The 13,279-nt window shown below is 40.2% G+C and overlaps 1 protein-coding gene across 2 annotated transcripts in view; it reads right to left on the bottom strand.

Moving 5' to 3' along the window:
• Nucleotides 1–5,936: 5,936 nt before the first annotated feature.
• rspo2 (R-spondin 2) overlaps nucleotides 5,937–13,279 on the bottom strand; it is a 74,095-nt gene continuing 66,752 nt past the window's right edge. For both annotated transcript variants that reach the window (XM_034698144.1, XM_034698145.1), the window contains exon 6: nucleotides 5,937–7,415. In XM_034698144.1, coding sequence (XP_034554035.1) covers nucleotides 7,300–7,415 — 116 coding nt within the window. In that variant the 3' untranslated portion in view covers nucleotides 5,937–7,299. The remainder of the gene's footprint in view (nucleotides 7,416–13,279) is intronic.

Genomic DNA, 13,279 nt, shown 5'->3' with positions numbered 1-13,279 from the left:
AAAAGTACCTACAGCACCCATAGGAAACACTACACCAGGTAGGTATAGAAATGCCGGTCTGTTCCGAGTGATGGATGTCGATATAAAGTCCCATGTCCCATGTTGCACCTGCTGCTACGAAGTCTAGCTGTAAAAACACTACCATAGAAAGTGATTCATAAATAAACCCCATTTGTCGCCCAAGAATGAAAATATTAACACAGCGTGAATGTATTAGTGAATGAATCTTTCTGCTTCCTGTCCAGCAGGTGAGGCAGCTGTGGAAGAACTAACAAACTATGATCCTCATGTTCTTCCTGTGCAGCTGAGTTTTCTTTTTTTAATAGTTTCCCTTTTCAAAGTTCCCTGCAGCAAAGCAAATAACTGTCACAGACAATTAGCTTTTATTGAGGTACTTATTTATTTTTGGGATTAACTTGTTACTTAGCAACTCCACATGGAGCCAAAATCTGCACTGAGAGTTGACTTTGGATTGCAATTTTGCAATTAAGAGCAAGTTTAGTAATAAAAGTCACCCATTAATGCCACCATTTGGTGGGCTTGTACACACCATGACGGCTAACATATGGCAAGCTTGTTCAAAATATTAAGATCTGCTTCCCCTTTGACACCACTGTGTTCCTACTCATTGCTGTGTCAGCCTGTGCCAAACACCATGGCTAACCCATTTAATGATTAATGATTCCAGATTTCCCTCGACTGAAAGGGCAGGCGATGGCTCATTATAAAGTTATTAAAAACAGCACATTAGTGCAACATTTATTACCCCAGGCAATCTTATTTGCCCCACCAATGTCATAACTTCCATTTGGAAGGAACAAGTGTGTCACATGTGCCACAACTGCACTCTAAAAGTATTGCTGCAGTTCATGAATGAAAGCAGAGATCTCTGCCCCGTTCCCTTTAACGCCCTGCTGTCTTCTTCGGCGTATATATTGTGTACAGTGGATGCCGTTATGTGCCAAAATAACCTACTTTTGAAGCACAGATTGGGATCACTGATCCATACAGTGCAAAGCCTACTGGGTCATTTCCTGTTAGTGGTTTCACTTGTTGTGCCTTTGAAGCAGTCTTTAATAATGGGACCCAACAGAACTAATGAAAATGCTCTCTGTCAGATTAAAAGGGAGCTTCAGTCTCAGCCACCTAACCACATTCAGCACAAACATTAAAACACACGCAGACACAGAGGCATGTGTGCACAGATACACACAGTTTACAGAAGTGGTTTATACAAGGAGGCCATGCTCTCTGATGTGTGGATGACTGCTAACCCTCTTAACAACACTGAGAATACCATCAGTGTCCTGTTTCTCACAGCAGTAGAAAAAGAGTGGATTGATGGTGAAGGCGAAAGGTGAGGGGAACTATAGAAACCCATTCCTAACAAAAGCCTCTGTGATGTGATTCTTTTATACCCTTTTTCCATTGCAGATGCTGCAGTGTGTGCTGTAGTGGTGGTCTTGAGCTTAATGAATCCACTTCAGTGCAGTTCCTCTTCGTAAGCCTTAAGGTTTAATCCTCCAGTCTGGAGCAGTGATAGTCTGGCCCAGGGGATGACATCTGTGAATCGTTCATTAACTTGTAACCAGCAACAGATGTTTTTTAAAAAAACAACACGCAACATCTACGCTTCATACAAAGCAGTGTTACTGGGATTTCTGCCTGCTTTCATTCACTGGTTGACCCAATTGGCAACTAAAATTCCCAAAGGATTTTTTAAGAAGATAATGTAGCACAAAATCGAACATTCAAAACTTCACTGATTTCATTCGAACGAACAAACAAAAATGGGAAAAACGGAGTCATTGAGCATCTTCATGTGGAGCCAGGTTCCTCTCACATCACACTGAAGCTAAAATACTGGTGCAATGCATCTAGCCACTTCCTAGATTACACTTCAGGTAGATCCTAGCAAGAATTACATTAGCTAGGGAGACGTTCTTTTGCTAACATTACATTCACTGGGCATTTATGCTTTTCCTATTTTATCATGCACCAATAGCAAATGAAAACGTTAGCTTCAAGACTCTTCCTGACATACAAACAAATGACTTTGGTCAATTAGGAGGACTAAGTGGCTAGCTGAACTGGCAACACTCGAGTGAGCTGAACATGAGTTTCATTGTAACTTACAGACCACTGGAGTGCATGCTGCAGCTGCTAGCATTACAGATCTAACATAAAGAGTTTACAGAATTTAAGCATTTTGAAACTTTCCCATTCTTCACTTGATTTCATAAAATGATATCTGATTAGAGATCAAGAGGGAGGGAGTGAGTGTCTACCTACTCCAGCTAAAAACCACTGCGATAGCTACCTGAGCTAGCTACTGAGGTTAGCAGATCTTTTATAATAAAGCTCAAGTAAAAGTTAGCAAGCCTGTCTATCATCTGGTCCTTTGTTGAGTTGTTTGATATTGTGTTGATGTTAGGGTTCAGCGTTTCTTTTCATGTTAGCCTTATAATTTCTGGCTAAAAGTTTTAAGCTAGCAAATACATTGATGCTACATTGCGCATCATTTTATTACTATATCCTAGGGGTGTAACGATTCATCTACTACATCGATGTATTGATTTATATTCCTATGATCCGATTACATCGATCTGTGCTTGTCAAGTTGGACTTCTGCATGACATATATGGATCTAACATCGTTTTAAAAGGTAACAAACCGATTGTATCCATACTAGGAAATAACACGTTGGATTTAAGCACGGCAGACTTTATATGGATGTGTTTTTTTTTTTACACTTTTAATGATAAAGACGTTAAAGGTTACTCAATTCAGGCTGCCTGTCTGTGACGTCATCGCCACGCGCCAGCAGACAACAAAACATAGCATGGCGGATGGCAGAGGAGAAGCCGGGGAGCGAGAGATCATCAAGCCACCATTACAGTCCAGTGTGTGGAAACACTTTGGATTTTGCAAAGACGGAGATGTTCTAAATAAGTCGTTCGCTGTTTGTAGAATATGTAAAGGTCAAGTAAAGTTACCACGGCAACACCACAAATCTATCCAACCACCTACTAAGGCGCCTTGGGATTTCACACAACGCCGACTGTACAGGCACTTCTTGCAGTTTTTCCCGCTACAGCAGCAGCGCAAGGTAACATCAGCTCTGATGAAGCCTCAGGCCTCCTGATAATTCAACCTGAAGTGTTGGTTGCACTTTATTCAAATAGAATAATGAATGCATTTGCCATTAATTGTTGTTTACTTGTTTGTTTAAATCCATAATTAATTTATACTTGATTCCCTGACAAGAAACAACAGGAATCTAGGACTCTCCAGTATCAAGGGATTTATCTCACAGTCACTCTGGTTGAATTTTTGGCTAAAAAGTTACTGAATCGATTTCAAGTCACTGAATCGTTTTGGATCATATCGTTCTAAATGAACCAATAAGGTCCTTTAATCGTATCGTTGTTAAAAATAATCATTACACCCCTACTATATCCACAACTCAGTGGAGTTTTCTGAGGAAAGCTTTTCTTTAACTATACTAATTGTTATTTAATTGTGTTCAGTTTTGATGTTTGATAACTTTTTACCACATTCAAGGCTCTATTGTGTAAATGTTACTCAGTGGAAGCATTGCTGTGAAAATCCTCCATTGTGAAATATGCCCTGCCACTTTGAACACCTGTGAAAGATGTTCATGCACTTAAAACTGCAGTGTCTGAGGCCTCAGGATGGACAGGGAGAGTATAAAGAGTGGGAAAGTTCAAAACTGACAGCTTCCCTATGGAAATATCATGTGTGATTTCAGGGGGTTAACCCGAGCAGGAAGGCTGTGGTCTGTGTCTTCCAGGGTGATATATACGTGACAGAACGTGATTCATCTGCTACTGTGCATCCATAAGCTGTCCAGCAGATTCTGCTCTTTTTCTCTGCTGGGACAATGATTATACTGTGTGGATCTCAGGCTAAATTAGCCATGACTTGCATTACAACATTTCTCTCTGCCTATATGGAAGGCAGATTAAGCCCAAAGAAGCTGAAAATAAACACTTTCAGATGTTTCTAGTTCTACAACGAGTATTAGGACCACCTTATAGAAAAAAGAGTGCTTTCGAAATTAAAGTAAAACATTCATGAGAATAAAGTTATTTATTTATGAGAATAAAGTCCAAACTTTAGTCTATGGTTAAACTTCATGCAAGTGACAGATAATAAGAGCAGCCTGCAGCCACCTGAACTTAAAGAGCTAACGTGGAGCATCTTGTGAAATTATACTTAGCATATATTTTACAAATAATGGTAACACTTTACAATAAGGGTCCCTTAATTAGCGTTAGTTAATGCATTATTAAGCATTAATTAACAGTTTAATAATAGTTTAATAACCGTTATAATGTATTACCTAACATTAACTAACAAATTAGTTAATGCATTAATAAGCAGTTAATTAATGTCCACTGCTCAGAGTTAATTAATACATTATTAAGCATTAATAAAAGTTACAAAACTTAATTAGTTAACCATTATGAATGCTTTCTGGACCCTTATTGTAAAGTGTAACACATGCATCACTTAAGTAACACATTATAAATGCTAAACTGCCTCATAAGCATAAGCATAAGCGTGTGCATCACTTCTAAGTGTCCTCTGGAAACACTTCTGTTGTGTTGCTGTTTAATTGCAGGGCGTTTTTCTAATGTATTGTGTCTTTGCATCGTGTTTTCTAAATGCTGCGCATGTGTTGTCAAATTGATGAAGATGTTTTCTTAATTTTCTTGTGTTTTGTCTTTTTGCATGTGTTTTCTTAAGCTGCAGTGCTGTGAGCTCTCAGGGCCACCGTACTTCTCTGTGCCAGTTGAGATGTTATCTGTGATTATCTGTTTTATTCTAAATAAAATGTGTTGAATTCTGTATATGTTGTTGCTTCAACTACATTTCAACTCATTTTGCTTCAGCGTATGTGTTACCTAAGAGATACATGTGTTACACTTTACAATAAGGGTCCAAAAAGCATTCACTAATGCTTACTTATGGTTATTAATGCTTTATAATGTATTAATTAACTCTGAGCAGTGGACATTAATTAACTGCTTATTAATGCATTAGCTAATGTGTTAGTTAATGTTAGGTAATACATTATAACGATTATTAAACTATTATTAAACTGTTAATTAATGCCACAGTTTAAGGATTCTGAATCGATTGTGTGAGAGCTGTCTGTTTTGAAGAGGGTCAGGGTAATAGGCAGCCATTGCGCATTTCTGCAACTGCTGTTTGACCTTAGCTGTTGAGTTTAACTTCCCAAGATGATCCACGTTCTTCGCTTCGATCCCGGCAGCTGGCCGCTCTACTAGGATCACCCTAATTGTTGTTCTAGCCTCCAGATACATTAACCATAGCCTGTTATTACCACCGCTTTCTCATAAACTACAACTTTACTGTCCTAAAATTCTGACTTTTCTCCTAACATTTTTACTTTAATCATGTAAAATTACAACTTTTTTTCGTGTAGTATTACGACTTCAGTCTTGCTTTATGTGACCTTAATCTGCCGTCATATATTTCTCATTTGAGGACTCTAAAAGTGAAGAACATTCAAAGTAGAATAAAAAAGCTCTGATTTAACGTGTGTGCTTGATGAGAGTGCCACAGCCAATTACATGCAACTAAAGAGCTCGGGTATGATGTTGGAATGAGCGAGCCACCAACAGCATGCACCGGTTTTGTGCTCTGCACAAGGATACGTCATTGTGAATTACAAACCCTTAACGGTGCAGTCATGCTGGTAAAGCCCAATTGACCATATCCAATCCTTTGGCTGGAGGTAGCACTTGTGTCATGCAGCGCGACATGATGGATTTCACAAATGGTTTAGAAATCACATAATTGCACACTGAAGTGAAACAAGGAAGTGACAGTTTCAGAGTTAAGCCACATAAAGTAGACTTAGACAATAATGAAAGGCTTCATCGTACAGTCACATGAAATGTATTTTAATAAAACACAATGTACACATATGCAGTCCTATGACCATACATTTGCTGGATCCTAATTATCAAACCTAGAATGTGTTAAAGCATAGTTTTATTTGTCTCTTTTCTTCTTGAAAACATTGAAATCAGTAGATGAGGTCAAATGAACGTAACACGACACTGCGTGACATCAGACAAAAACCTTTTCCACGTGTTAAAGATATGCACTGTTATAAGGAACTCAAAGAATATTTCAGCATATAAGAGTAACAGTATGAGGCAAAAAATCTCACCGAACAAATAAAGTACAAAATAGAATTAATAAATAAATCAAATATATACCATATAAATGAAATAGCTATGTGGCGGCTATGTTTATTATTTGTTTTTAATCATTTTAATCTGTAGCTTGGTATTACGACCTTTTTATCTCTAAAACATTTAGAACGGTGAACGAGTCAATACTGAAAATACAGTAATAAGCTTTCTTAATTAGATAAACTATGTACACATGAGTCTTTTGCCATGCTAGTCGAACAACTAAATTTCTTCTTTTTTATCCACACTATACAGTTAGAGCATAAAGCGGTCTAAACGTAAACAGTTTGTGCTGAGAATAAAATACTTTGCAACTATTCATGGTACTTTTTCTTAATATTACTCTCAAAAATGTACAGAACATAAAGGCCACACATGGGAACACTCTGTCTCCATTTAAAAGGGGAAGGGTAGTTTTGACATAAATATATAGGAACAAAAAAAACAGTCTCTTTCAGTTCAAGATGCCATTTTCTTGTCCATCAGCATCATTTGCTTTAGTCAAATCTCTTTTGTCTCCTCATCCTCCTTTTTTTTCATCCTCCCATGCCCCCTCTTTTCTGAAAGCTGTTCAGCTTGCCAGCTCCCTCACCAACCTCAACCTCCCATCCACCTCCCTTTATCCGGCTCTCCCGCCCCCACAGTCTCTGGTTGCCTCTCCGTCTTCCATCACCCCGCTCATTTAATGACATTGTTAATGACGGGAAATGAGTTCAGTAATGTCAACTGTAAGGTCCACATGGCTAGGCGAGGGGTGGGGCAGAGAGAACAGAGTCACCTGGCCGGTCACTGCAGCAGGGGGAGAAGCAGCGGGAGGCAAAGGCATGAAGAATGTGTTTTAGTGTGGTGATACTGATATCGCACGTTAGACATATATTTTGCAGTGACGGACTTGTGAGTCATGGTTGTGTCCTGGTGAGAAGGAGAAAGGAGGGGGTGGGCTTGGGTGGGGTAGGTGATAGTCGTCAGTCAGATTATGGGTGCAGCAGTGGCTAGCAGCTTTGCGTTGGTTCTTTGTTCAATGGGAAGTCCGTAGGTTCAGTTTTCACTGGCTGGTGCGAGCAGAGGCCAAGTGGTCACTGTGCTGGTTCTGGGCGCGAAACCGCAGCCTCTGCTTGTTCTTCTTCTTTGGTTCTTTGGATCGTTGCTTTCCTGAGCCACCTGGGGGTAAAGATGGAGAAAAACGAAATGGTTATTCCTTAAAATAACCGTCACCACTTATCAATGTTATGTTGTCTGATGCTTTCCTAATGCTACATGACGACCAAGGCTTAGTCACCACAGGAGCAAAGAAGATAGCTACCATTGGGTGAAAGACACTCACGGCCTTCAAGATCCAAGCTGGCTGAAGTGCTAATTCAATTTAATGTTCTTTTTTTTTTTGCAACGAAAAAAGGAACATTCTGAATACCCAATGCTGAACCAATAACACCATTTTTTTCACAAGTGATCAGTCATTTGATCCTTGTAGATCTTAGTTGATCTAAATCTGAACCTTATGCATTATGTATCGATTAAAATCCTTTTTCTGGAGTACTGGTTTATTTCTTATGTTCTGAGTTTTGGGAACTATTGAGAAAGTGGGCTCAACAGGGGGTCCACATCTCATTCTTTTGCCCCGTGGCCCCATACAAAGTTAATCTGGCCCTGCATGTAATCCACCAAGCTTGTCTTTCACTAAATTTCCTGTGTTTTGGACAAAAACTTGATTTACTGTTGGCTACGTTTTATAGGGGGAATTACTAGAAACTATGAGGCCTCAACAAGAAAAAAAAACATCCACAACGTCAGCTTTTATCAGGTATTTTGTTTGTGAAAAGATCCATGCAGTTTAACAGAGGAAAACTGTTCCATCTTATAACCTCATTGACCTGGCCTTAGTATAAAGAGACTGTTGGCAACTGTGAGCTGCTGTGCTGTGCAGTTTTTCTTTTAGTGCATTAGGAACATTGCTGTAGTACTCTTTACTCACTCCTCTGAACATCCATCAAAGTCAAAATTGGGAAATCTTTGCAATGTTGAATTTGATCATCACACAACCACTGATGTGATGATGCAGCATAATGATGGGTGCAACAAGATTAATGAGCCCTATTTCTATTGATTTTACTGTGCATATGCATGTAATGTATGCATGTAACCAACTGCTGTGAAATGGATTGCATAAAGTGAACCTGGTTATTTCGGGGCTAAAATTCTCAGGTCAAGGATGTTGAGCTTGGATTGGATCATACTGTACACATAAAAAGGAATACGACTAATTGAAACAAAAATGAGCACATGGTTTTTATGAGAGTCAAATTGTGCTGCCAGTATGGGGAAGCATTTACAAAAAGAAAAGCTCCAAATGATGGCTTATAAGTGTTGAAACTTAAACCAATGAAAAGAGTGTATGGTGTACAGAAGTGAAGCTCATGTGAGGGAACATCAGATCTGAGGTCTTCGTTTGCTCCAGCTCTTAAAGACTAAAGCTTGGGTTTTACCAAACGTCTCCTCAGCCCAACACTTTCAACTGTCACTGCAATAGATAGGGGAGATAAGTAAGGGAGGTTGAATAACTCTCTTTCCAAGTTGGAAAAGTCCCCCAGCCCAAGGTTAATCCATCCCAGGTTTCACTGGGATGGGCAAAGCATGCTGGGAGCTGACTTCCTGCCCTCATGGAAGCTTGTGCGGTGGAGGTTCTGCACCCACGGCTCTCTGTGACAGAGAAAACTCCGGCTACCGAACCACAAGGCAACAATCTGGCTGCCAAGGCCACAAATAAGATAACGAGGTGTGTGTGCGAGATGTATGTGTGCGAGGGGGGAGTGAGTGTGAGGGAATTTAAGGGGAAAGAAAATCTAATGGGGGGAAAAGTGGAGTAAGGCTTGGATGATGGGACGCTATCTGGATCCTGATGTTGAACACAGAAGAGCAAGCTATTCGACGGTTTTGCAGAGGGGAGAAACACAGGGAAATGCAATGAAAAAACAACTCCTGTTATGTCCTTAGCTCATTCGGAGTCATAATACTGCACTTGATCAAGCTGGAACTCACGAAAAAAAAGGTAACAGTGTGTAAAATTTGGCATTATGTTTAATTGCCTTCTCTGGTGGCATTGCGATGGCCCTTAAAGCAGCCTTACAATAGACCCATTTCCCATTCTCAGAGGTATGAGGTAGATCTGAAAGTATTCGCTAGTCTAAGCTGACACGCTTGAGAAAGCGAGATATTGCTCTGCTAATAGGGTCTCCAACTGAAAAATACAGATGCATGCAAACATCAAACCATCTCAGAGCTATTTCCTGCAATTAATCTAATCTTGTTATTTTGAGTCACGTTGCCGACCGGGGCCATGGCTCTTAAGTTTCTCGCACACAGCTCCTTGTTAAAATCGCCCTTTGAGAACAACTTCACATCTCTCCCATCAGAATTTAGCGAATGTAAATCAAAAAGCATTACCAGGGTACTTTGTACACTTGCTCAACTTATGCCACTTTGGATGTTTTGCATGACTGACAGAACGATAATGTGTGTTAGAGTAAATCTGGAGCTTAAAAAACATTTGGCCTATAGGTTCATTTTCCTAAATGCTTTGAAAAAGAGGTCATTTTCATATAAATAGTGTTATTATGGGCCTGATAAAGACGGCTTTCAGAGAAATCAAGTCAAGATAATTTGCACCCTCTCTGTAACACAAAAATCCTTTATGGGCCATTCCTTGAAAGCAAGGCTGCTCTTATTGTGGAAAAGTCTCCAGCTACACAACATTCACTTTATGTGAGCAGTAGTTTTTCTGGCTAGTTCAGGAGATGTGTTAGAGTCTTCAGAGTACACAACACTACACGTACGATACACATTCAAAAGTTGAACATGCCCATTGAGCTTTAGACCCTTTTTTGCAGTTCAGTGGGGAACCGCATGATGAAAGTCTGCAGAGCACTATTTTGGAGTGTGCAAATCACCACATAATTGTGGCTTGGATCTAAGTGACGTCATCAGGTTGGCATGCTGTGTCCAGTCATGCCTTAACATCGTGGGAAACGATGGTGTCATGCATTCAGGATCAATATGAAACATAGAAAGCAACCAGACTGAAACACCTGAGAAGTGCAAATGCTGTTGCATTAACCAGGAATGAAATGATCTCTGAATAACTGAACACCCTATTGACACTGATTGGATAGTTTATACATGCACTCCTGCATATTTCTTAATATATATATATATATATATATATATATATATAATGCTGTATATATAACAGAATAAGCACTTTGAAGCTGTCTCCTATCGCTAAGTCATGGTTTCAGAGCACTCTGGTGTAGCAGTGCACTTGAATAATACATCTAGAAGCTTAGATCATAAAGTACATTTCATTCACATTCATTTCATTCCCAAATCAAGACACTCCCAAGAATTGCTTTACATTGTTAATGCAATCAAAAATGTGGTTAATTACGATTAACTATTAAAATTCTGTGATTAATCAATCCATTGAACTAAAACTTAGTCCTTGTACAGCCCTTAAACAAAGTTATAGGGCTCTTTACATACTCAGCTGATGCATAATACTTTCCCAGCATTACTTATGAGCTGTACTTCTATAAATCACATTTTTTTTTAAACCTGTATTGCTTCTTTAAATATCCAGTGTCAGGACAGATCCAATCCATACAAGGTTTTCGTTGCACAAAAAGTATCACCCAGACAGAACCTTTATATATCCAGAGAAATGAATGTCATAGTTTTATTATCACTGCATTAAAGGCCTCAGCTCAAAGCCCTTGAACTAACTGATTACACTTCATAAACTTACCTTCATAACAATTCCTGACCATATTTCATAACCCAAGTCTCAACGCTCACAGCTAGAGGGCAACCAATCCCCACATAAACCCCTTCCCCCGGCATCTGATACAGACATAAAGAGATGCTCTGTCACATCTACCCATTTAGCCTTCGCTCAGGGCAACAGGCACTGAACTTTCATCATCTCATATTTACGACCACTGTAATCACTTAAGCTGATTACCAGGGTTCACAGAGGAAACAGTTTAATTTGCCTGGAAAGAAATGATTAAGTCATCTCAATTGCTTTCAAAACCAAGAGCAAATTCATAAATCATACAGCATGTAAGATAATTTTGTCCTGGAAGGCACAGCAGGTCCAGAATCAATCTGTGTCTGTGTTTTGCGTCGTAACTGGCACGGTAAGAATCAAATCAGAGGAGCTGGGCTTTTATCAGAAAACTATGAACCGTCTTTCTGCCTTTCTTTCCGTTCTGGCGGCATCAATACAGCAAACCACAGTTTTACCAATGTTTAGTTTTCCTTCTTCGATACAATCTTCGTTTTGCTTTGCTTGACATTTGCTTTCGGGTTTCAAATGAAAAGTTAATCAAAGAAACAAACAGAAAACTCCAGAGCAAATCAAAATGTTTTGTATTTGTGAATCAGAAGCAGAGCCTGCGGTGAGAACCTCGTTTGCCGCTGTCAAAAATGACCTTTGTGGAATTCTATTATAAATCCGTGTGGGTGCGCGCACACATTTGAGAATGATAAACTCGCCCCTTGTGCCTGTGTGTCAGTGATTGGGAGCTTCTTTATCACCTATGTGAGCTTCAGAAATACTTAGTGTCATTTCCAATCCTCCCAGCTGCCAAACCAGTGAGCAAAGAAATATTAAACTCCTCTGCACGCACTGTGGTGGACGTTCCTCAATAACCTCTCAAAGCCAGCCGGGATCCACAGCTTTTTCTCCTTCTTCCCCATCATTCTCCCTCTCCCTTTTCCCCTCTCTGCGTCCTGGTGATGCTATTTGAGGCTCTCAGCAATAATCGAGACGACTGCATGGTGGGGATCCAACTAAGAGTTAAGCGCTATTAGACGTATCATATTATTAGGCTCGCGCTCCAGGATAATATCTCCTCGTGGAATGGCAATATGACTACTTGTCCAACTGATGCACTGAAAGATAATCAGTCAAATCCATATCCAGGGGGAAAGAAGCCAAAGCCAAAGCCCTCTTCATCTGTGTCAAAGCTAATATCTGTGCCTTTGGTAAAGAGACCGAGCTCAGGAAAATGAAGCAGAAGTTTACACAAGAGAGAGTCTGCATGATGCTGCAGTGTCATATTCCAGTGAACTCATTTGTTTACCTTTTTGTCACCTGATATGCTTTGGAAAATGTCTCTGCTTTAAATGAAACTTTTCTCTCCGCTGGCCCTGAGGCTTCTGTGGGGATGTCTATATGTTACCCTATAATCACAGAGGCCGTGACCTGCTGAAAAAGAGCAATGCACCGACTGTCGGCACAGGCCAAGTGATTTCATCCACTCACGGCTCCGGCGGCAGCGCAGGAATCGAAAGTCCTAATCTTATCTCCATTGCTTGTGGTTTGTAAAAAAAATCGATGGCTGACCTCGAGAAGGCATTAAGACATACGGTAAATGGGATCCTATACTGCTCAAAACTCTCCTGTTACCCCATCCCTCCACTCCACGCAGACGCTCAATTAATAACTTTCGTAGGAAACTGAAGGGGCAGACAGAAAAAGAAAACATCCAAACAATTTTGAAGAAGATTCGAGAGGACTTAAGGAAGGTAAAGCCGGAATTTTTGGCGGCCCGTCTTTTTCATAAACAGGCCAAAGCGGAGGCCATTATTTGTGAGGGAAGGAGAGAACTACTGGCGCCAGTGAGATTTGATTTCAGTGGCAGAAATTGGATTAGCAGCCATTAAGGGCCTCCTCACACATACATTTATAATGCTGTGAAGGGGAAAGGATCTGTAGCCAGCCTGTGCTCTCTTTACTCACACACCGACAACTCCTCTGTCTGGGAAAAGGTTACGGGCGCTAACACTGGCCTATACTGCTGCTGAACTTAGCTTTCAGTTGATTTATAGGTGGGACACAGTTGCATGACCTCCAGTGACCCGTAGTTAATTAAGGCGTTGGCCAGAGGTGGGCCACAACTTTTAATGGCGCGTTGTGCTTTTGTCCGCCTGCAGGGGAATGCCGTAGACCGGCGTTTTGGCATTTG

This window comes from Notolabrus celidotus, chromosome 12, assembly GCF_009762535.1.
Source record: "Notolabrus celidotus isolate fNotCel1 chromosome 12, fNotCel1.pri, whole genome shotgun sequence".
NCBI lineage: Eukaryota > Metazoa > Chordata > Actinopteri > Labriformes > Labridae > Notolabrus > Notolabrus celidotus.
Note: the sequence above shows the minus strand (reverse complement) of the source record. Positions and strands in the feature narration are given on the sequence as shown.